Source organism: Grammomys surdaster, unplaced genomic scaffold (genome assembly GCF_004785775.1).
Source record: "Grammomys surdaster isolate TR1022 unplaced genomic scaffold, NIH_TR_1.0 210, whole genome shotgun sequence".
Lineage (NCBI taxonomy): Eukaryota > Metazoa > Chordata > Mammalia > Rodentia > Muridae > Grammomys > Grammomys surdaster.
The window spans coordinates 2,897,748-2,921,065 of NW_021604655.1; the positions used below are offsets into that span (position 1 = coordinate 2,897,748).

General features: G+C 49.9%; 1 protein-coding gene across 2 annotated transcripts; it reads right to left on the reverse strand.

Moving 5' to 3' along the window:
• Positions 1-374: 374 nt before the first annotated feature.
• On the reverse strand, positions 375-23,070 carry Vsx2 (visual system homeobox 2). 2 transcript variants are annotated; one of them, XM_028771951.1, is made up of 5 exons: positions 22,701-23,070; positions 21,408-21,492; positions 16,839-16,962; positions 1,415-1,595; positions 375-700 (listed from the first exon to the last, which is right to left on the reverse strand). In XM_028771951.1, the coding sequence occupies exons 1-5, from the start codon at positions 23,068-23,070 to the stop codon at positions 375-377; spliced, it is 1,086 nt and encodes a 361-aa protein (XP_028627784.1). The 2 variants fall into 2 exon arrangements, with proteins under 2 accessions (XP_028627784.1, XP_028627783.1); XM_028771950.1 differs by having other exon boundaries at positions 375-757.
• Between the last annotated feature and the right edge of the window lie 248 nt (positions 23,071-23,318).

Genomic DNA, 23,318 nt, shown 5'->3' on the forward strand with positions numbered 1-23,318 from the left:
AGCAGCGGGGGTGGAGTCCATGAGGGGGCTGAGCTGGGAAGGAAGGCTTAGAGAGCAGAGAATAAGGAAAGGGTAGGCTTGGGCAAGCGTCTCTCAGGGATGACCTGGCAGGATGTCGATGTTGGGGTAGCAAGAAGGCTTTGGAGGCAGGGAGGCTGGGCTGAGGATGAGGATGCTAGATCAGGAGCAGGTCCAGGGTGTCTCAGCACGGTCCAAAGCTACAGCCAGAGTTAGCCTGTGCCTAGAGTTGTGGGGTAATTGAGGGCCTGAGGTGTGGGGAGGTGTGGCAGGAGCCAGACATGGTCTCGCCTCAGAGAGAACTCCCTGCACCACAGGGCCCGAGAAGAGCAGTTCCGAGGCCAGTGGCCCTTGACCTAAGCCATGTCCTCCAGCTGCAGTGGGCTGAGCTTCTCCGCTGGCCTATCTTCATCCATGGCTTCCTCCTCTTCTGGCTTCTCAGCATTCCTGGCCAGGCTGTCAGGCCCAGATACAGTCCCCAGAACCTTGGTGCTGTGCTCCTGAGCTTTGGCTCGGAGGGCCGCAATGCTGTTCTCCCTCAGTTCTTCCTGGGAGATGGCTGCCTGGGCATCCGGGGCCCGTTCCTCCTGCTCCATCTTGTCGAGCTTGGGCAGGGCCTGGCGTTCCACCTCGGGCTTCCTTCCCGACTCGGCTGCTGCCTCCAGCGACTTTTTGTGCATCCCTAAAAAGAATTGTTGGTATTCGGGTTTAGAAAAGCGCCTGGGAAAGCCATCTTGAACTGAAAACAGCAAAGATAGAGAGAGGCCAGAATTAAGGAGGAGCAGAAAGCCTTTCTTCACATACCACAGTCAAGTCCCACAACTGGACCGGGGGTAGGGGCTGAGAGGGTGCCTAGCAGGGGTGGAATTTCAGGCCAACAGCCGGGAACCAGGCTTTCTACATTAAACTCTTGGACTTGTGCTCCCCCCCCCCCCAACCTGTGCAACTCCCTGTCTTTCTGACATAGGATTTCAGGCCATAGGAGCCCAAGATAAGAGGATGCTCTTATCACTGGCTGGATGGCTACTGATGGGATTTGGCAGATGGAGAGGTTTGGTGCAAAGAAGTTCTTGGGCAAAGCTAGAGAGGTGGCCAAAGGGACATAGGAGTCCCCTCGACTCACAAAGGGGAGTATTTAATTTACTATAAACCCATCTCTAGTCGAGGAGAAAGGATTACTGACTCTAGGCAATGTGATGAGCCAGTGACTCCAGAATGAGAGTCTTGACATCCTGCAGGTAGGTGCAAAGGATAGTCCCAGAAAGACAGGGTGGCCCATTTGGGAGACCTCTCTGACACTGGATCACTGTGGCCCAGGTCTTCGGTTCCCTCCCCCAGTGGAGCCCGATCTCCTTGCCACAGGGGCAGGGCCCCAAGGAGGGTGCGGGGCTCTTACCCAGTAGCCATGGGGCACAGGAATCCATGATGCCATCCTTGGCCGACTTGAGGATGGACTCTGGCAGGGGGATGGAGTGCCTCACCATGGCTCCGTAGAGGCCATACTCAGCCATGACGCTGCTCCGGCCCCAGCACTTCTCCCTCTTCCTCCACTTGGCTCTTCGGTTCTGGAACCACACCTGACAGTGCAGAGAAGTGGTTAGAGCTGCCCTCTGAGCGACTCCAGGCCCGGGGCCCATAGCTCTGTCTGCCTCAGGGAGGTTGTTAACTCAGCTTCCCTCCTCCAGAGTCTCCGAAGTGTCTCAGACTCAGGGGATATTCAGAATGATGGTGGCATCAAGACTCACTACTGCCAGGCGGTGGTGGCGCACGCCTTTAATCCCAGGACTTGGGAGGCAGAGACAGGCAGATTTCTGAGTTCGAGGCCAGCCTGGTCTACACAGTGAGTTCCAGGACAACCAGAAGTACACAGAGAAACCCTGTCTCGAAAAACCAAAAAAAAAAAAAAAAAAAAGACTCTCTACCATGGGCAAAATGGTTCCATTTGTTGTTTTAAGTCAAAGCCATTCTATCAAGACAGGCAAGGGACGGGCTGGAGAGATGGCTCAGTGGTTAAGAGCACTGACTGCTCTTCCAGAGGTCCTGAGTTCAAATCCCAGCAACCACATGGTGGCTCACAACCATCCGTAATGAGATTTGATGCCCTCTCCTGGTGTGTCTGAAGACAGCTACAGTGTACTCATAAGTAAAATAAATAAATCTTAAAAAAAAAAAAAAAAAAAAGACAGGCAAGGGACACTTTCAGACAAAGGCTCAGCAGGTGGGCAGCATCCAGTTCGGTCCTCAGTTTGCAGGTGAGGTGCTCACAACAGCTGCAGAGGATCCTGCAGGGTACAGGTGTGTCCTGCCTCCTGACACTGCCACAGGGGGTTGTCATCTATGAAGTTCTGACTTGAATACCACATAATATCACATAGATTTTCTTTTAAAGGCCTAAATCTTACCATATTCTAATTAAGTTAACAATTTTGTGTTAGGCCACATAGATGTCCAACATACAGGCCATGCCTGTAAGAGACCCTCTGGTTTACAAAAGGACAAATTCCAGGCGCTGGAGAGACATCTCAGTGGTTAGGAGCACTAGCTGTTCTTCCAGAGGACCCAGGTTTGATTCCCAGCACCTACAAGTGTTCACAACCTTCTATGACACCAGTTCTAGAGAGTCTGATACCCTCTTCTGGCCTCTGCGGGTACCAGGCACACAAGAAGTGTAGAGATACACACAAGCCGAGACACCCAAACACATAAAATGGCATAATAATTTTTTTTAAAGGATAAATTTGCCGGGCAGTGGTGGCGCACACCTTTAATCCCAGCACTTGGGAGGCAGAGACAGGCGGATTTCTGGTTCGAGGCCAGCCTGGTCTACAGAGTGAGTTCCAGGACAGCCAGGGCTACACAGAGAAACCCTGTCTCGAAAAAAAAAAAAAAAAAAAAAGAATAAATTCCCTGGCCCTGTTCTCCACCACAGTCCAGGAAGAGCACTGGAGTGCGAGTCTCTGGAACCCAGAAGAGAGCGTGCACTTCCGGGTGTCTGGGAGTCTGGCCGCAGGCAGCAGACTCCCCTTGAATACTCATCTCTCACGTTTTCCCGCCCTCTCCCAGCTGAGTAACCATAGTCCCCCACATACTTCGCTGCCCACCATTCCAGGCCTAACACTGAACGGAATTTTGACAAAGTGGGTGACATTCCTGGGTCAGGTAAAGAATATGACATTCTATAGCATTGGGACAGAGAAGAGCTTGGTAGGTGACACCCTAGAAACTATATTTGGTCCCTGAGTAGACTGGTACGGGTTAAATCTGAAAGATACTGGGGTCCCCTGGGGGTGTCTGCAGTTGCTGTATCATCATCATCGTCGTCGTCGTCGTCGTCGAGCTACAATGCCTCTGCAGGTTCCAGGAGGAAGGAAATCCATGCATCCAGTCCGTTCAGGGGATCAGGATGTCTCCGTATCCCCAAACAGCCTTCCTGAGACCAGCTGCTGATAGAGCCCAGAATTTCCCCAGCCTTTTCCTCAAGGAAGGTTGATGCCCTTGGGGAAACTGGTGGGCCAGGAAGGCTCAGGACGCTTCTGGTCCCATCTGGATTGCAGGATAGGAACAGAAAACCAGTTTCCTGGGCGCTTTCCACCCACTCGCCTCTGGGCCCCCGCCCTTCCCTGCGGGCCCCTCCCCCGCCCTGGGCGGCCACGGTATCAGCTTTTGATGAAAAATTGCTCCAGCTCTATTCAGGAGGCGGCAAAAGAAGAGTCACCCCCAGGGGCAGCCCTGGGCTGATTGAAAAATAAGTTAATTTCAGTTTGAATCGATGGGCCTCAGGCACTGAAATATCACGGGAAATTAAAGCGGCTTCTCTCCTGGGAGCCACGGCATTGACCCGCACTAATTAATGCTGGGGAGGCAGCGATCGTCTTACCACGAGCTGCTCCCCCTCCCCGGGGGACCCCAAACACTTCTCATTTAACTAATTAGACGGGGAAAATTGGGTGTTAATTTGTTTAGGATTTTTCCCCTTTTTCCTCCCCCCCACCCCCGGCAGCTCCCTCCCCGGCCCCCGCCCGGTGCGGGGGGGCGCGGAAATGAATGCGGGGCTCGCCGGCAGATGGCTGCCCCGGTCACTCTGCAATCTTCTCCGACTTGATTGCTTGATTAGGTCGTTAGCACATTAAAAAAAAAAATTGCTTGCCGTCTGGCGCTGGCGTGATGAGTGGGACGCGCGGCAGCGCCTGGGTAATTTATCTTTTTATACGGCAAAGAATTTGATTTCAATCTGCAGATATATGGGGCGCCTTTGACACCTGTTTAACTTCGCGCCGCTGACAGCTTAACCCTTAGCTGCCTGGGCACCCGGGGAGCCAAGGCTCGGACACGGGGCTCCCGAGGCCTTCTTACTGGCGCTTCCCGCCATCGCCGCCAGATGGCGCAGTGGGCGCGGATCGTCACTTGGCAGACATAGTCTAGACTAGGGCCGGCCACACCCAGCAGGGGGCGCTCCGGGCGCTACCCATCCGTGTTGGTGAGCTACAGAGGTGCTCTCTTCCTGCTGGGAAAGACCGCATCTTTCAAAACATCTTCAGATTAACCCATATGTTTGCGGATCTCTTCTTTGCAAATAACCAGGAGTCTAAAAAGAGGAAAAGGCCGGAAGCAGTAGTACACGCCTTTGATTCCAACACTGGGGAGAAAGGCAGATGGGTCTCTATGAGTTCAAGGCCATCCTGGTCTACATGGTGAGTTCCAGGCCAGCCATGGTTACATAGACTGTCTCAATAAAACATAATAAAAAATGGGAACGTCACTGCCTCAGAAGTCATGATTATCCCCAAGCTCTCAGTGACCAAAAGCTTAGAAAGCCATCACTAGATCTTCCCTCGGTGTAGCGCCTGCCAGAGAGCCACAGTTTTCTGTACATCACCGATTGGAATCTGCAGTTTCTCTTTAGATCTGGGGAGCCAGAAAACAAAGATCCAAGACTGACAACACTTTGGGAAACTGGCAGGGGAAAGAGTGTTTATCAAGTGCTGTCCATTAGATAGCTGCCCTCTGGGCAATAGTGTTGTGGCCTCACTCCCCAAGGCTGCCTGCTAGTTCTCAGGGTGTCTGCCCCACTGTCTGCCCTCTGGGGCCGATCTTCTCCCATCTCCCTCCTATTAACACTTAGTCCCCCTCTACAAAATACTCACTTGTTTCAAACTACCTTCTCCCAACAGAGGCAACATCCAAAAGGACTCACCTTTTATTTATTATACTTGTATACAAGTATAAATGGCTTCTGGTTCCCTCAACCCCTCAGACTAGACAACGTAGACTAGATGGTGACAGATTCCAACCACCAAAAATAGGACTGGAAACTAGCTGGATTCCCCTCCGGGAGATAGCCTATCCTGTCAGCAGGAGTAGAGTGTTCATAAGTCAGAGGTCACAGTTCCTTAGCCAGACCACCTGCAGCCAGAGGCTGAGATTTTAGAAAGTATATGTAACCCGGATTGAAGAGACTGTTAGTAGTTTTTTTAGTTTGGGGGGGGGGGGGAGAAGTGTTATTTGTTTTGGTTTTCAAGACAAGGTTTCTCTGTGTAACCCTGGCTGTCCTGGAACTCACTCTGTAGACCAGGTTGACCTTGAACTCATAAGAAATCCATATGCCTCTTGTCTACTGAGTGCTGGGATTAAAGGTGTTCATCACCACTGCCACTGTCTGAGACAGCTAGTAGTTAAGAGCACTGGCTGCTCCTTCAAAGGACCAGAGTTCGGTTCTCGGCGCCCACATGCTGGCTCACAGTCTCCTGTAACTCCAGCTCCAGAGATATCTAATGCTTTTTTATGCCCTACCCAGGCATCCTCATGCACACAGAGAAATAAAAACAAATCTTTGAAGAAAGTATGTGTAGCCAGTCATGGAGGCACAGCCCTGTAATCCCAGCGCTTGGAAGGTAGAGAAGAAAGATGAGGAGTTCAAGGCCAGCCTTGGCTACATAGGAAATTTAAGACCAGCCTGGGTCAAATAAGAGCTTGTCTCCAAACTCAAGAAGGAAGGAAGGAAGGATACACATACCACATGTTAATCCTGCTCTGCCCCAGGAGCCCCTCATCAGGAGCTCCAGGAGCAAACACATCTTTACCCACACTAAGAGACACCCAGAAATTGCACAAGGCCTGGCCTGCTTTTGCCACCACAAGTTTTGATGCTAAAATGATTAAGGCTTTCTGTTTTCAGCACACTCTGGATTAGGGATTCTGGAGACAGTGTCATGGAATGTGCAAACAGGACAGTCCTGCTGCCTTCCACGGAAGCTGTGTTCCTCTGGGTGGTCCAGGGGTTCCAGAGGTGCAGGAGATGCAGCGGGGCTGTGAAGTGGAAAGAGCAAATTAGGAACTAAAGACGGGGTGCAGGCTTGCAGACCTGATCTGGGCTCATGAACAGATACCCCGTCTTCGGGTTCTCCTCCGGCAAAGGAATCACTGGTGTGAAGGCCAGCTTTTTCCATAACACAGTCACAGGGGAGCATGCACCAGCTGGTGGCTCGAACCCTGGTCCTCAATTATGAGTTCCTGAGATGTCTGGCTCTCTATGAAGACCAGATGCAGCTCCAGTTTATGGAGGAAACCTGGACAGCCAAAAAGATCTTGTTTTAGGGCAGCTGGCATCAAAACTGATGACTGCTTTGGAGGGAACCAGACGAGGGATTAGTGAGCCATTTTCATAGTCTCCTTTTGTCTCGATGGAAGCAACCAGCGTGTGCACTGAGTTTAAAAGCCACTACACTTGGGCTGGACACTTGGGCTGGAGAGGTGGCTCGGTGGTTAAGAGCACTGACTGTTCTTCCAGAGGTCCTGAGTTCAATTCCCAGCAACCACATGGTGGCTCTCAACCATCTGTGATAGGATCTGATGCCCTCTTCTGTCAATGCAGGCATACATGCAAATAGAGTGTTCAATACAAATAAATAAATAAATAGCTCCTTTTTAAAAGTCACTCTGCTTGATATGAGCCAAAAGCAATCAGAACTGAAAGGTGCTACGTGATCTTAGGTTTTTCAAATAAAAATCTGCAGTTGGCCTTCAGAATCCATGTCAGTGGGCTCAGCAATCCGTGTGTATTCTGCAAATGTGTGTGCGTGTGCAATCACCCACATATGCACACATAGGGGTGTCAGGTGCCTTCCTCTGTAACTCTCTGTTTTTTTTTTGTTTTTAAGACAGGGTTTCTCTGTGTAAGCCTGGCTGTTCGGAAACTCACTCTGTAGATCAGGCTGGCCTCGAACTCAGAAATCCACCTGCCTCTGCCTCCCAAGTGCTGGGATTAAAGGCTTGTGCCACCTCTGCCTGGCCTACCTTATTTTTTGAGACAGGGTCTGTCACTAAACATGGAGCTCACAGATTGCCTAGATTGGCTGACCAGTGAATTCTATGCCATCTTCACCTCTCAAAAGTAGGATAACAGACGTATGCCACCACACCTGGCTTTTTACACGGGTACTGGAGATCAGATTTGTTTGCACAGCAAACATCTCACCCACTGGGCCGTCTCCCTAGCCCTACATGTGTGCCATTGTCCCCAAAGTAACCTCGAATAACAACTATTTACATAGAATTTACGTTGATTAGATATTATAGTTAACTGCTGGTTTAAAGCATACATGAGGATGTGTACACATTATGTACAAATTCTATGCTTTTTTAAAAATCTAATAGTAGAAGCTAGCGACTAACACGTACTAGGCAGGTGCTCTGCCAACGTCTCTGTCATTTTATAAAGGGACGTAAGCATTCCTGAGGAAAAAGGCTAGAACTAACCCCTCCTTCCAATAATGAGGGACACTTGTGCTACATTTCAGGGCTATTTGAAGATTAAATGAAAATAAATAGAAAGTGACTAAAAATCAGCACTCGCCATACAGATGGTGCTCAACAATTGCTAACTCTTAGGACTTCAAAGGAGACCCAGAAAATTAATGGGAGTCTGCCTACAGGGCAGGTTAGTCGATGGCATTACCTGTCCCTCTGGCCTCCTCCACTTGTCCTTTAGCAAAGCTGGACTTACAGACCATAGTAAGTATAGTGGAAGGCAGAAAGACAGGAGCTGACTAATTTCCAGCTTCCAGGCTTTAAGCTTCCTGCCCCACTCCCCCCAACCCCCACATGGATGAAACCTGGACCTTACAAACAATCCACCATTGTACATGCAAGCTGCATCCAACCTAAGACCTTCTTTTCCTTCTCAGTGTGTGTGTGTGTGTGTGTGTGTGTGTGTGTGTGTGTACACCTACTTGTCTCCATATGCGGTACACCCATGAAGGTGCCCACAGGGACCACAAGAAGACATCACATTCCCTGGAACCGGAGTTACAGGTGGTTGAGGGCCACCTGACATTGGTGTTGGGATGGAGCCCAGGCCTGCTTGCAGGAGCAAATGCTCTTCACAGCTGAGCCAGCTTCTCGCTGAGCTTTCATGTTTCAATTTAGATGGCCTCTGGTTTCCCTGTTGTCATCTGAAGATTCACACAAACAGATCCTGCTGAAACTCTAGGCTCAAATCCCAGTGTAAGGGATAGGATCGGTCTGGTGTTGCTATGCATTCACATGCTAATACTGGCCCCCAAGATCTAGCTGCCCTCCACCACCATGAAGAGATTCCCAAGTACAGGAGAAAGCTTTCTCATCTTGCAAACCCTGCCTGATTTGGCTAAGGCCTGTGATTGGGCAGTAGGTAGAGAGAGGCAAGTTTTCAGTTACCTGGCTGGGTGTCACAGGTCAAGACAGGAGAGAGAAGAAAGAGAAACAGCAAGTATCAAGGGACGTATGTCTGGGATGTAAGTTAGAACAGCTCCAAACCTGCCCCATCTAGGCTTCCAGCTTGTAAATAAAAGTCCTGGATTGTGTGTCTTTCACACGGCTAGCTAGAATTTATAATTCCATTTGTATGCCAGCAAGCCCTCAATGCCTGTCCTGACTAGAGCTGGTTCAGATACTCAGTGTCTACACTGGAGATTGCTGTTCCGTCTATAGGTATCACAGAGGCTGGTAACACATCCCCTCACCTCCTAGATGCTAAGAGCTTCCTGCTTCTTAATTGCTCTATGCATCTACCGGTAAGGCTTGTCTGGGGTGGGGGCGGGGAGGATTAAATAACATAGTGTGTGGGGAATGTCTAGCACACAGTGAGAACCAGAAGGAACCAGCCTGAGGCTGGCGGATTCTGCGGGTCACAGTGCTATGTGACAGTCTCGTTCCAGCACCACCATCAAGGTCACAGGAAGTGTCCTCCTGCCTCCTTTCCTGCAGAGTTCATGGCTTCATTTATTTAGACCTCTCCCTTTTGGGCTCTTGGTTCTAAGAAGCCTGTAAAAATTCCTAGAGACCCCACTCAGTTTCTTGATGTTTTACTTTTTGATCCCTCTATCATGGAAATCTGGTCCAGTGAGGACCTCATGAGAGCCTGACAAGGGTCCCAAAGTGCCACAAATGTCCACCAAGTTTGGAGACACCAGCAAAGCCTTTTGTTTGTTTTTAGATAAGATTCTGGTAGCCCAAGCTGGCCTTGAACTTCTTAGGTAGCTAAAGGTAACTGTGAAGTCCTGATTCTTCTGCCTCTATACACCAAGTACTGTAATTAAAGCTATAAACTATCACAAGGTTTGCTTTCCTCTGAGACAAGTTTGCGCCATGTAGCCCAGGCCAGCCTCAAGCAGTCTTGTTTTTTTTTTTTAAGATTTATTATTTTTTAACTTTATGTGTACCTGTGAGTGCGTGCAGTTAAATGTGTGTATATAAGGTCAGAAGATAATCAGAGTAGGGCGGATCCTTTGAAACCGGAGGAACATACAGTTACGAACCACCTCGTGGGTGCTCTGAACTAATCCCAGGTCCTCTGAAAGAGCAGGACGTGATCTTTTTTTGTTGTTGCTTGTTTGTTTTGTTTTTGGAAACAGGGTTTCTCTGTGTAGCCCTGGCTGTCCCTGAACTCTTTCTGTAGACCAGGCTGGCCTCCAATTCAGAGATCCACCTGCTTCTGCCTCCCGAGTGCTGGGATTAAAGGCATGCGCCATCACTTCCAGGGTAGCAGCAAGAGCTCTTAATTGCTGAGCCAACTCTCCAGCCCCCTGGTTTAATTTTAGTGTTGTTGTTTGAGATCAGGTTTTGTGTCGTCCCTCGATGGTCCCAAACCCAAATGTAGCTGAGGACGAACTTAAACTTCTGACCGTTTTTCCTTCATCTACCCAGTGCTGGGATTACCGGCACAAAACCTAGTCTTTGTGGTGCTGGGGATTGAACCCAGGCCTGTGCAAATTAGGCAAGCACTCTGCCAGCTGAGTATCATTCCCATCCCAAGGCTTTAAACTTTATCTTCTGGCCTCTGCCTCCAAGTGTCTGGCTTGTAGCCACGGACCGCCAGAACCCGTTGTCTGCTTCCTAGGGTTATTACGTGCCTTTGAGGTCACGTGGCAGCGTCCGTCACAGCCTTTCCTCGTCTCTGACTGGAAGTGATGAATTTGGAATTGTTGCGGCCATTAGCCAACATTCCCTCAGCATTTGTGTGTGCACGCGCATGTGTGTGCATGCCTGGGTGTGTGCCTGTGTAAGGAGTTAATTCATTTTGAGATAGGGTTTATTTTATTTATCTTTTTTGGTGTTTGTTTTTTAAGACAAGGTTTCTCTGTGTAGCCCTGGCTATCCGGGAACTTGCTCTGTAGACCAGGCTGGCCTCAAACTCAGAGATCTGCGTGCTGCTTCCCAAGTGTTGGGATTAGAAGTGTGAACCATCAACCACTTGACATTTTTTTAAAATTAATAATATTATAAAGAAAGTTTCACTATAAAGCCATGACTGACCTGAAACATTCTATGTAGACCAGGCTGGTTTAGAACTCTCAGAGATCCTCTTGCCAGTCCTCTAAACTGTGGAATTAAGGTATGTAACACCACACCATGGTGGTGGTGGTGGTGGTGGGGGGATGTTGAGATGTAGTATGTATCCATGGATGGCCTCGAACTCATGGTTATCGTCCTACCTTAGAGCAATTTTTCTACCTCAGCCTCCTCCGTGCACAGAATACTACAGACACACATTTCAAGCTGTTCCTTCCACCTTATCTCATTTAAGACGCAAAGGTTAAGCTTGTCATGGTCTCTGATGTCCAGTAGGGGGCAGCTTTGCACACATTTCTGAGCATCTGCAAGCATCCTTCTTCTGTCTACCATGAATAAGTTTTCCCCCTCCTTTCCCCACCCTAAACTGTACTTTCTTCCACTTCATTTATTTTGTTTTTTTGTTTTTTTTTGGTTTTTCGAGACAGGGTTTCTCTGTGTAGCCCTGGCTGTCCTGGAACTCACTCTGTAGACCAGGCTGGCCTCGAACTCAGAAATCCACCTGCCTCTGCCTCCCAAGTGCTGGGATTAAAGGCGTGCGCCACCACCGCCCGGCCTTCCACTTCATTTAAAAAAAAAAAAAAAGATTTTCTTCACGTTCGAGGCCAGCCTGGTCTACAGAGTGAGTTCCAGGACAGCCAGGGCTACACAGAGAAACCCTGTCTCGAAAAAACCAAAAAAAAAAAAAAAAAAAAAAGATTTTCTTCAGACACACCAGCAGAGAGCATCAGATCCCATTACAGATGGTTGCGAGCCACCATGTGGTTGCTGGGAATTGAACTCAGGATGAAGAGAAGTCAGTGCTCTTAACCACTGAGCCATCTCTCCAGCCCCTCTTCAACTCCTGTTAACCCACTTTCAACCATATCCTAAGCCTGAGAGTTGGTGTTTTACGCTGACTGCATACAGAAGCATTCGCCTGGAGAGATTTAACATTTAGACATCAAGGCCCTTCTACAGACCAAATAAATTTGCACTGGTAGGTATAGGGTTGCTACAGGGAGATTCTAAGAAATTGTCTGTGAAAATACAAAGGCCCAGGGTTCGATCACCAGCATTGTAAAAGTCATAAATAAAGAATTAGGATCATGGCTCAGCAATTAAGAGTATTTGCTAGCCAGGCGGTGGTAGTGCATGCCTTTAATCCCAGCACTTGAGAGGCAGAGGCAGGTGGATTTCTGAGTTCAAGAGTTCGAGGCTAGCCTGGTCTACAGAGTCAGTTCCAGGACAGCCAGGGCTACACAGAGAAATCCTGTCTTGAAAAAACAACAACAACAAAAACCCAAACAAACAAACAAAAAAAGAGTATTTGCTGTTATTGCAAAGAACCTGGGTTCAGTTCCCAGCACCCATATGCTGGCTCATAGCCATCTGTAACTGCAGTCCCAGGAGATCGGACTCCCTCTTCTGGCCTCCAAGGATACTGCATACAGTCAAAATACCCATACACACAAAATAAAAATAAATGAGGCAGGTGGATCTCTGTGAGTTTGAGGCTAGCTTAGTCTACAGAGTGAGTTCCAGGACAGCCAGGGCTACACAGAGAAACCCTGTCTCAAAAAAAAAAAAAAAAAAAAAAAAAAAGAAGAAGAAGGACAAAAGAAACAAGCAGATAGAAGAAACAATTGGTGAATGAAGCCTGTCCTGGTACACACTTGCCTGACACCTGACACACCCCTCTGGTCTCTGGGAACATGTCTGAGTGTATGTACCACACCCCACCTGCATCTATACACAAGCACACTCAAACACACACACACACACACACACACACACAATTGAAAATAAAAGTTAAATTTTCAAAAAGAAAAAAAATGATATATTTTAAAAGAAGGCCGAGGAGGGCGGGGTGGAGGGATGGCTCAGCTTTTAAGAGCACTGGCTGGTCTTGCAGAGGACCCAGGTTCAGTTCCCAGCACCCACATTGTGGCTCACAGCCACCTGTAACTCCAGTTTCAGGGGATCCAACACCCTCTCCTGGCCTCAGCAGGCACCATGCACCCAGTTAAACATATGATGTCAAATAAAATGAAATAAAATAAGAGAAATCTAAAAACAAACAAACAAAAAAGCCATCGAGCCAGGAGTCTGTGTGGCTCAGTGGCTGAATGCTTGTCACACACAGGCTCTAAGTTCAGTTCCTAGCATCAGAAACAAAATGAAAACAAAAACAAACCATGGATATAGCCCTCTCTTATAATCAACCTCAGAGAAAATTAAATTAATCTGGAAGTCCACTTCCTATTCCTCAAGACTGACATCTTAGAAGAAACTTCCAAAATGTATATCCTAAATTTAATACATTGAAAGAATTGTCTGGCCAAATACACTGTGGTGACTTAGTCTCTTCTGGCCCCATTGTGCACCACACCACTCCATTCCCAGCACAGAGCTGCCCAGTGAGGCCTGGACCGCTGTCACCGCCATTTACCTTAACTATCATGGTTTGTATACATATTGCCATTTCATCTCATATGATAACAGTTAAACTGGGCTCAAAACCCTGGTTTCTTACTGACTTTGGGCCCTCAGTTTCTTCATCCAGGAAATGGGTATGAAATCAACACCATTCTCATCTGATGCTGAAGGATGAAATGCCAGAAGGCATGACAGGCACTTGATAAAGAGGTAAGTAGTTACTACTTAGTAAATGTCCCCAAGTCACGGTACCGTTAGCAAGTTAGGAGTTTGGGAAAATATTATTTTTGCACATGAGTCTTTTGAGGCGCAGCCTGTGACTTGTAGTGAAACAAAAGATGAAGTAGATGGACCTAGCGTTCGTGTGTGCACCCTGGGCGGTCGTTAGTGTTAGGAAAGAAGCTCAGCTGAGCTAGGAGTTTACTTGGGGTGGATGAGCCAGGGCTGCGTTCCCCAACTGTCTACTTAGGACTGTTAAAGTCCAGTTGGCCCACCCTCACGTTCCGGCCATAGCAGCTTAAAGCCTGATGAGGGCCGTGATACGGAGGCCGCTCCTGCTCTGGAAGCTCGGGGGTGTCGGGTGCTGGCCAAGGATACAAGAGGATGTCAGTTCCCCCTCACAGCACCACCACAAAACAACAGCAAACAAACCTCGTTCCATTCCACCAGTAAGCTTCTGAGTCTGTCTCCTCCTCTCTTACACACACACACACACACACACACACACGCACACACACGCACACACTCGGCACACCGGTGATACAGTGGTGTATACACATGTGCACATGGACACACACACGCTCTGCACACAGTTGATACAGTGCTATCAGTCTTCAGACACATTGGTCCCTCCTAATCGCCACGCCCAGACCCGACTCCTGACTTTAAAACACCTTGGTTACTCCAGATTTAGGTTCAGTTTCTTCACACCCTAGAAGCCCGAGGCAGAAAGTGGGGTTTTAAGGACAGACCCGGTTTCCCGTCTTCTGTCCTCTGCTAACTGCCTACTGAGCACTGGAAGCTACTGAGCTTCATTCTTCCACAGTTTTAAAGGAGGCAATGGGTCTCTACCTTGCCATCTGTCATCAAGATTTAAAGAGAGCAGAGCTGACTCTGAGTGAGCAGGGGACACAGGTCCACCACTGCTCTGAGTTCGGTTCACATGCAGCCTGTTGCATCTGCACAAGGAGCGGGGTCTACTCAAGGGGCGGGGTCCACTCAAGGGGGGGTCCACTCAAGGGGCGGGGTCCACTCAAAGAGCGGGTCCACTCAAGGGGCGGGGTCCACTCTAGTCCCAACAGTACAAGGAGGCTCTGGGAGAAGATGACTGGCTATGAACGCTGGAGTCTGGCTCTGGAGTCAGTGTCACCAGCCTGTATTCACCCTTGGAACATGAACACGTCTCTGAAATGCCTGGAATTGATACCAACACACACTAAGCCAGATTTCTGCCTCATCTGTCTTATATCCACCTACATCCACAGTTGGCCTTCACAGTCCCAGAGCAATGCACAGTCCCAGAGCAATGCACGCTCTCTAATTTCCACCTCTCCAGTGCTTGTTATGTGACTTTTTTTTTTTTTTTTTTTTTTTGGTTTTTCGAGACAGGGTTTTTCTGTATAGCCCTGGCTGTCCTGGAATTCACTTGGTAGATCAGGCTGGCCTCGAACTCAGAAATCCGCCTGCCTCTGCCTCCCAAGTGCTGGGATTAAAGGCATGCGCCACGACCGCCCGGCTGGTTATGTGACTTCTAACACCTCCCTATAGACAACCTTCAAGTGACTCTAGGAAGCCTAGCCTGGGGCTGTTGGAGCTTTTGCAGTGCAGTTACTGGGGAGATTCCAGCTTCTGACAGCCCTGCCCACCGCACCGAACAGCTCGGCGCAGCCAAACGCAGCCACACAGAGATTAGACAGTGAACTAAAAGAGACAGAGGCTCCTTTTTCTTAATGAGCAGTACAAACATGGGCCTGTCAACAATGGCGTCAAAGCTGCTTGTAATGGCCAACTTGGCGCTAATGAAGGCCAGAAGAGATGACTGGACAGCCCAGGGCTTAGATTACAGAACACTCACTCCCCCATGTACATGTGCATACACACAAACAGTTCAGAGTCAACACCCAGATCACTCCCACTAGAACTCAACTGAGAGAAAATAAATAGTTTCTCTAGAGAGGCATAGGCTGCTTATGAATAACTGAGCTGATTGTTACTGTCAATGTCTAGAGCCTTGAGCTGAAATTCCAAATCGATTTCTAGGGAAAGGAAAAACAGCTCCTGGCCCCATGCTCAGTCTCTGGTTCTCCAGTCAGACAGTCTGAACAACTCCACAACCTTTGCCTCCGTCTCCAGTACACCCGGGATGCTACCCTCCACCAAGCACTTGCTGACAGAAAGGACAGTCTCCAGTGGAGACAGAGAGGAGATGCTAGCCGGGCAACAGCATCAGGAACGCAGAACCTGCCTGCTCCACCTCTACCCTGACCTCTGCCCGTTCTGTAGCAGCAGGAATCCACCCTCTGGGTCATCCAGGAGCAGCTTTTATTTAAGGCTAAGATCTAATTGGATCTTCTAGAAATGATCTACCCATCTCTCTCAAATCTCAAACCTCATGGGTATCCTGGGTTTTCTGGGGTGGGGAAGATGTTTTGGCTGTGAGCTTCCCACCCCCATTCTTACCATAGGAGAGAACCCAATCAAGAAAAGTGGCTAGTTATGCCACACGACTGTCCAGAAGAGGAAGATAAGCTTGGAGGGTCCCACTAGTCCCAGCAGAGGGCACAGAATGTGTACCCAGCCACATTCGGGGCCAGACCAGGGAGGAGTGCTGAGCAGGAGCTTCAGGCAGGAACAACAGCTGCCTGCTCAGGAGGGGAGCACAGAGCTCCAGCTGGATGTGGTGTGGAGCAGTAGGAATGGTAGAAGGGACAATATTTCTTCAAGGGAGGAGAGAGGAGGAGGAGAAGCTGACCAGGGTTAGAGGCAAAAGCCAGCTGCCCCTTCTCTGCTACCCACAGCTGGCTGGTCCTACCTTTGGTCTTAGTACAACCCTGTGCTATGATAGGCTTGCTCAGGATGCCCCGCCCCATCAGCTCTGCCCCGCCCCCATCAGTTCTGCCCCGCCTCCATCAGTCTGCCCCACCCCCATAAGCTCTGTCTCTCATCACCAAGCCTCCTCAGGGTCTCTACACCATGCTCTTAGGAAGTTACCATCTGTATTTTGTTCGTTTGGGTCTGGGTTTGTTTTGGTTTCTCAGTGGCTGGAAATAGAACCAAAGATCTTACTTGTGCTAGGCAAAGCATTCCACCATTAAACTTTGTCCCCAGCCCAGGAAGCCGATGGTTTAGAAGAGCCAGCAGGACTTATCCCCCAGGCATCTTGTCCTCCTATGGCCCGCTTACATGGTAGGTATTCAGCAAATATCTGTCAGCTTAATAGGCTTAAATATTTTTACTGAGGGCAGGGTCACTGGCAAATGATCCTACTCTGGGGAAGGGCCTAGATGGTGAGAGAGGAGGCCCCGGCCCTGGGATAGAGATGCTTTCAGGTGGCTGGAGGGGTTAGCAGCCATTACCTGTATCCTGTCTTCTGGCAGTTCCGTTTTCATGGCCAGCATCTCCCGGGCATAGACATCTGGGTAGTGGGCTTCATTGAATGCCTTCTCCAGCTCCTCTAGCTGGTAGGAAGTGAAGATTGTCCTGAGGGGGTAAGATCAGAACTCAGAACCCTGGAAGTGAGAGAGCCTGCCTTGGAGAACATAGAATAACTATAGAATATTTCTCTCTGTGCCTTGGTCATAATCCTCTCTCTCTCTCTCTCCCTCCCTCCCTCCCTCCCTCCTTCCTTCCCTCCCTCCTTCCTTCCCTCCCTCCTTCCCTCCCTCCCTCTCTCACACCCCCCCCACAGGAACAAACATTCACACACACACCCAATGCACATTCACACACATTGGCCTTCTAGACCCTTCTTTATTGGGGAAGAGGTCCCACATTATCTTGGTGGTGGGCATTACTTAGTGACATTTCACTCAGAATTTTTCCAGAAGCACTCTGGTAGGAAAGTGTGATAAGAAGAAAATTCTAGAAGACTGAAAATCAGTCTTTCTCCCCTCAAAGCCAAAGAGGAGACCTCATTAAAGCCTTGGCTCACTGGACTTGCCTGCATCCTCTGCTCCCCAGACAAAGATTTTCCTCTCCTTAAAGGCTGAATGCAGCCTCGGTTTCTGCATTTGTCTGGTGAGAACGGAGTCACACACACCTATGACACCCCGTCCCTCCCTCCTCTTCCACATCTGCCCTTTCTCTCTACCACCCAGACCCACCACACGGCTCCCAGGTCAGCTGTGAAGGTGGACCATTCCCTCTCCTGCCCCCAGAATGGTTCACATTGACTCATGTAAAGAACTGATGAACCTTTAGTGAAAACCTCCAGTCACACGAAAGGCAGAAACAGATGGATCTCCGTGAGTTCAAGGCCAGCCTGACCTACATAGTGAGTTTCAGCACAGCCTATGAAGAGACCCTGTCTCCAAAAAACAGGACAATCAATCAAACAAACAAACAAACAAACAAAAGCTACATTCTTTCACCTGAGCAACATGTGCAAATAGCAAGCCTCCAATTTTAAGGGCTTCATAACCCCCTTCTAAAATAAACTAGAAACCATAGATGCAAACTCCTCTCAGATTTTACGCTCACTGCATTTTCCTGACCTTTGCCTTACATCCTCATCATAGGTCGGGGTTCTACAAACAGAACTTGTTAAAAGTGGCATGGCCCTTCTTGATCCTCTGAGGTTTGGACCCTGGGACCAGCACTGAGTTTATTAGTAGAATGTCTCTCTGCTATGTCCTCGCCTTCTCTCAATGCACAGAAAAAGTGCACATATAACCCCCATTTCCTGTGCTAATATGGACTTTAATTTTATCTTCAGGGATATTATAAAGGGTGTGTGAGAAAGACTTCTTTATAGAAGAAGACTCTTTGATTTTAAATTATTTTCTCTATTCTCTTGGCACTATGTAGATTTCTTACATATATAGAAAGTTAACTCATGAGTTGGGTGTAGGAGTGATGTCTTTAATCCTAGTACAGAGGTAGAAGAAGGTAGATTTCTATGAGATAGACGCCAGCCTGGTGTACACCAGGCCAGCCAGGACTAGACAGTGAGACCCTGTCTCAAAACAAAACAAACAATGAAAAACGAAAGAAAGAAGTTAGTTATTTGGGATTTTGAACATCTGTTCCCCTCTATTTCTCTCCTGGCACTTGCTGAAAATCCTTTGAGCAGATCATCAAAACATGCTAGTCCCTTTTAAAACCAGGGAAACTGAGGGAAGAAGGCAGTGAGGAGAACCCGAAAAGGGAGCTGGCTGTTGCTCATTTAGAGTCACACAGGGGCTTTCTGTACTTGGAAAGAGTCCCATTTAAGAAACAAACAAAGCCCGGCAGTGGTGGCGCTCACCTTTAATCCCAGCACTTGGGAGGCAGAGGCAGGTGGATTTCTGAGTTCGAGGCCAGCCTGGTCTACAGAGTGAGTTCCAGGATAGCCAGGGCTATACAGAGAAACCCTGTCTCGAAAAACCAAAACCAACCAACCAAACAAACAAACAAGTCAGCTGTGGTGGGGACTGGTCTGTGCCACTGCACTGGAGAGTTGGGAGGATGATTAAGTTCAAGGCCAGCTTGATCACCATAGTTCAGGCCAGCCAGAAATACACTGCAAGAAGAAAGTAAAGCTAAAAATAAATAAACAAAGGAAAGAAAGAAGAAAGGAAGGAAGGACAGAAGGAAGGAGGAAACCTTAAATTCTCCAAGATTCCCCCATTCCTACCTCAGATCCTCCTATGTACTCTTCAGGGGGATCTCCTTCCCCCACCTGGTGACCCAAACTCTGCTCCTGACTGAGGCAGAGCCCAAGAACTCTTAAAAGAGGATCTGTAGTTTCCCTAGGAACAAAATCCCAGAACCAGGCCACCACTGCTGCTGTATCCCTGGTCTTTCTACCCCCAAGTCCTGCTAAAACTGGTTTGTTTCCTGGAGGCAAAAAGTCTCTTATCACAGGATTCCAGGGTCTCTTCCTCAAAATCCTCAGAGGACAGCCGGTCAGGGAAGTGTGTTGTGTAGCATTGTTTTTCTACACCCCCCAACCCCCACACCAGCAATCTGCCCCCATACTTCCTTTCAATTATCTGCTGCCTTCATGCTCCCCGGAAATAGAAAACCAGGGTCTCTAGTTCTCTGATGTTGGTGAGCTGTCTTTACCTCAATCCACCAAAACCCAAAACATTTCTGTCAGAAAAGATGGCAGATGAAGAGGGACTTTAGGCATGGACTTGTGCCTACAGCCGCCTGGTTTTCACAGTACTCCCGAGCTCTTTCCAGGGCTCTCAATGCCGCCCCCTCCCACCACAGCTGACCTTAGTACCAGCTAGAGGAGATTCCTTTAGGACCCGCCAGACACAGATGCATAGGTACTGTTTTCATTCATATTTGTTGGATGATGTTTTTAAAAGACCAGTGACTACATTAATAATTTTTTTCCGTTTAAAAATAAACGGTTCTGGCAAGATGGCTAAACATTAAGGGTAAAGCCTTGCGGGCGCAACCCTTGGAAATGGGTGTGTGTGTGTGTGTGTGTGTGTGTGTGTGTGTGTGTGTGTATTCCCTGGAACCCACAAAAAGGTGGAAGGAAGAGAATCAATCTCACAAAGTTGTCCTCTGACCACCAGGTACATTTCCACGGCGGAATCGAACCCCACCCTCACCCCTACATCGCGGGTGTGCACAAAATAGTAACAATTAGAAATTTAAAACAATTAAAACAAACGAAACTAAAGCAAGCAGCTGCCTTCGGGAATGAACTTGAGGTCCCCCTGAGAAACTCAAGTTGAAGTTCCCTTCTCCTTAAACCAGAGCCTGTTTGAGGTCAGGAAAGCGAGTCGGCAGAGATCTTGGAGGTGGATGAGGGCTAGGGAAATGCAAGACGCAGAGAAGCACCCAGAGAGAGGATGCCCAGTCGGAGACCAACCCCGGGAGAGAACCGAGGATTGCGGTGGGACCACAAGCCAGAGTGCGCGGCTGTGGGGAAATGTCCCTGTGGTCGCCCCACTTGGGTTGGGACAGAGAAAAGTGGCCTGCTGAAGAGTAAAGAAAGGGACAGCACCTAGGAACAACACCCCCAGAAACTCAAATTCCGTTGTTTGTTTGTGGTTTTGTTTGTTTGAGCCCTCTTGCCTTTTTTTTCCCCCTCTCTTAAAAATCTCCTCAAAGATTTCCTCTAAGAACGGATTAGTGTTGAGGCTGACATGAAGGTCTGAATCACACACACACTCACCCCCGTGGGGGCAAGGGACGAAGAGAGCATAGTTCTTAGGACAAACCCATTGAATCTTTACTTTGGATAAGCAATGTTTATTTAAAGACTTTTTTTACGTTAAAAATATGTGTGTGTGTGTGTGTGTGTATATCTGCTTATTAGTATATCCACGTGCTGTCCCAGGAGGCCAGAAGAATGCATGGATCTCCTGGAGCTGGCCAACCCTCCTCAGCCTGTACACCAAAGCAGTCCACCCCACTGCTGTCTCGGCTGGAAAAACCCACTTTCTTCCCCATCTTTCAGACTAGAAAACTGAGGCTCACGGAAGAATAGCGACCCGCTTAGTAGCACACACGAGCAGAGGCCGAAAGCAAAGGTCCAGCCATGTAGCTGTCACTGAAGTTTGGGGTGGGAGGACGATTCCAACAGAAACCTGGAGAGTTGACAAGCCTCGGGCAGTGTAAGAGGAACGGGCTTCCAGGGTTGAGGGGCATGGATCTGGCTCCAGCCGGAGGTGGGAACCTATCTGCTCTCTACAGGGTCTGCGTGGCTCTCGGACCTGGTCCGTGCAGAGATCTGGGGTCGCCGACGCCTCTCCAGCTCAGGTCTAGCCCAGCCGGGTCTCTCCTGTCTCCAGCACAAGGAGAAAGCTGAAATGGTGCGGCTGCCCTAGCTGACAGTCAGTCACCTTCACCGGACGCCAGGGCCCCGGGACATACAACGCAGGTGTCTTTGCCCGGGTGTAGCCGGGCCCTCACATCTGGGTCACCTGGCCCAGGACGAGATGGCTGGGGATGGGAGCAGGAAAGGACTGTGCGACCCTTACCTGTGTCGCCGCTTCTTACGTTTCTTGGTCTGGTTTAAAGCCGATTTGGACATTTTACGGTCACTGGAGGAAACATCTTCAGAATCTGAAAAGCGAGCGGAGAGGCAGGGAGCGGAATGGGGAGTGCGCTCCGCAGCGCCGAAAAACCAGTGAGGATCCCACCTTCTGCAGCCTCTGTGAGCCGCGCGGGCCTGTGGTCTCCACCGAAGCCCTCTCGGATACCGGACACCATCCCCATCCCTACGCCCAGGCTGACCCTCTCCAGGTCTGTTCTTGAGACCACAGATTTTGAATAAATTTCGTTGCAAGAGAGGCCAAGGCCGGGGCGCGCTGGAAGGCAGGGACATGGGAGAATGAGGCAGGCGATGCTCCCAGCTTCGAGCAACAGCCCCCAAGTCCCAGATCCAAAAGTTGACCCAAGGATTCCAGGCTTGTTGCCGGGGAGCTGGGGTCCTGGAAAGGGCTAGAGATTGCGGGTTCGCTGTCTCTTTTGTGGCACCTACAAAATGTTTTTCTGTTCGAGTTCAGAGAGCCTGTGATGAACCACTTTTCGTTGTCCTGCTACGTTAAACACATAATAATGGCACGAAATTCTGAGGGCCGGCGAGCTAGAACACAACGCCAGGCAAGTGGCCCTGACAGGGCGAAAGGAAGCTCATTCAGGGTCCCTGCGCTAGAGAAAAATCGAGATCCAATACATGGTGCCGCTTAGGTTAGAGCTGATGGCTGCCCTTTGGGTGCCGTGGTGGCGGTATTTTCCCGGTTTCTAGAGGGAGGAAAGCGAACCTTAGCTAAACAAAACAGGGGATTGGAACCGAGAAACAGGGAAGAAAGGGGGGACAACTTTGGACACAGGAGCAGGAGCCAGGGCCAGTCCCTTTTTCTCCGTCCTGCCGGCTCTGGGAACAGCATCGGGCTTCAGGAGCGCAGTCCTCCCCGAGGCCCGAGCCTCGGTGGAGCGGTGGAGCTAGGGCCCTTCAGCTAGCTCCAAGGAAAATGATGCGACAAGGACTCAGCCACCCGAAGCCAACATCCACTGGGGCCCCAACCCAGATAGCGCGGACAGACGCTAGGTCCCAAGAACTGAACAGGGTCGGAGAAGGTGAATCTGAAAACCCTTGGAGTTTGGGCTGCTAGCCGGGGCCACTGACTTTAGGCCTAGGCTGAGATGCCTTGACCTGCGTGAACTTTTCCTCCCGGGGGAGGTCGTGGCCCCGCAGGCGAGAGCCGACAGCTCTCGACAACGACTTTCCCAAGCAGTGTAGCAGGCGAGCAGCCTCGCCCCTCACCTACCGGAGCTGGCCGTCTGGCTGGTGTCCAGCGGCCCCGACGCTCTGCCTAGTGGCTGCAAGTGGACGCTCTGCGGATCGGACAGCACTTCCAAGAAGGTGGGCTGTGCGTAGAAGCCGGGAAGCCCCCCGGGTCCCAGCAGCCCCATGCTGCCCACTCCTGCCGGGCTGAGAACCGAGCGCGCAGCTAACAAATGCCCGGGGGCCAGGCCGTCGAGGGCAGCCCGCGGGTGGGAGTTGGGAGGCTCCTTGTTTAAGCCTAGGATCTCCTGGATGCCGAACCCTGTGCACCTGGCCGGGGCACCCCCGGAGGTACTCTTGGCCACTGTCTCGGATTTGGGCTTGCTCAGCGCTTCCCCCGCTTTCCCCGTCATCTCCCGGTTCTTTGGAGGGGCTGAGGCCGCGGGTCTTTTGCTCCCCCAAGCCCCCCCCCGCCGGGCTCCCCGCTTCGTGAAGTTGGTCCCAGGTGCCCCCTCCGGTGTCTAATGCTCTGGAGCCCCAAGGAGATTCCCTTTTTATCCAACCAGGCGGCAGCCCAAGTGGGGTCAGAGCTGAACAGCCAATCACCGGGGCCAGGAGCGATTAGGAATTCCAAAAAGCTGGCAGCTCCCGCCGCCACCGG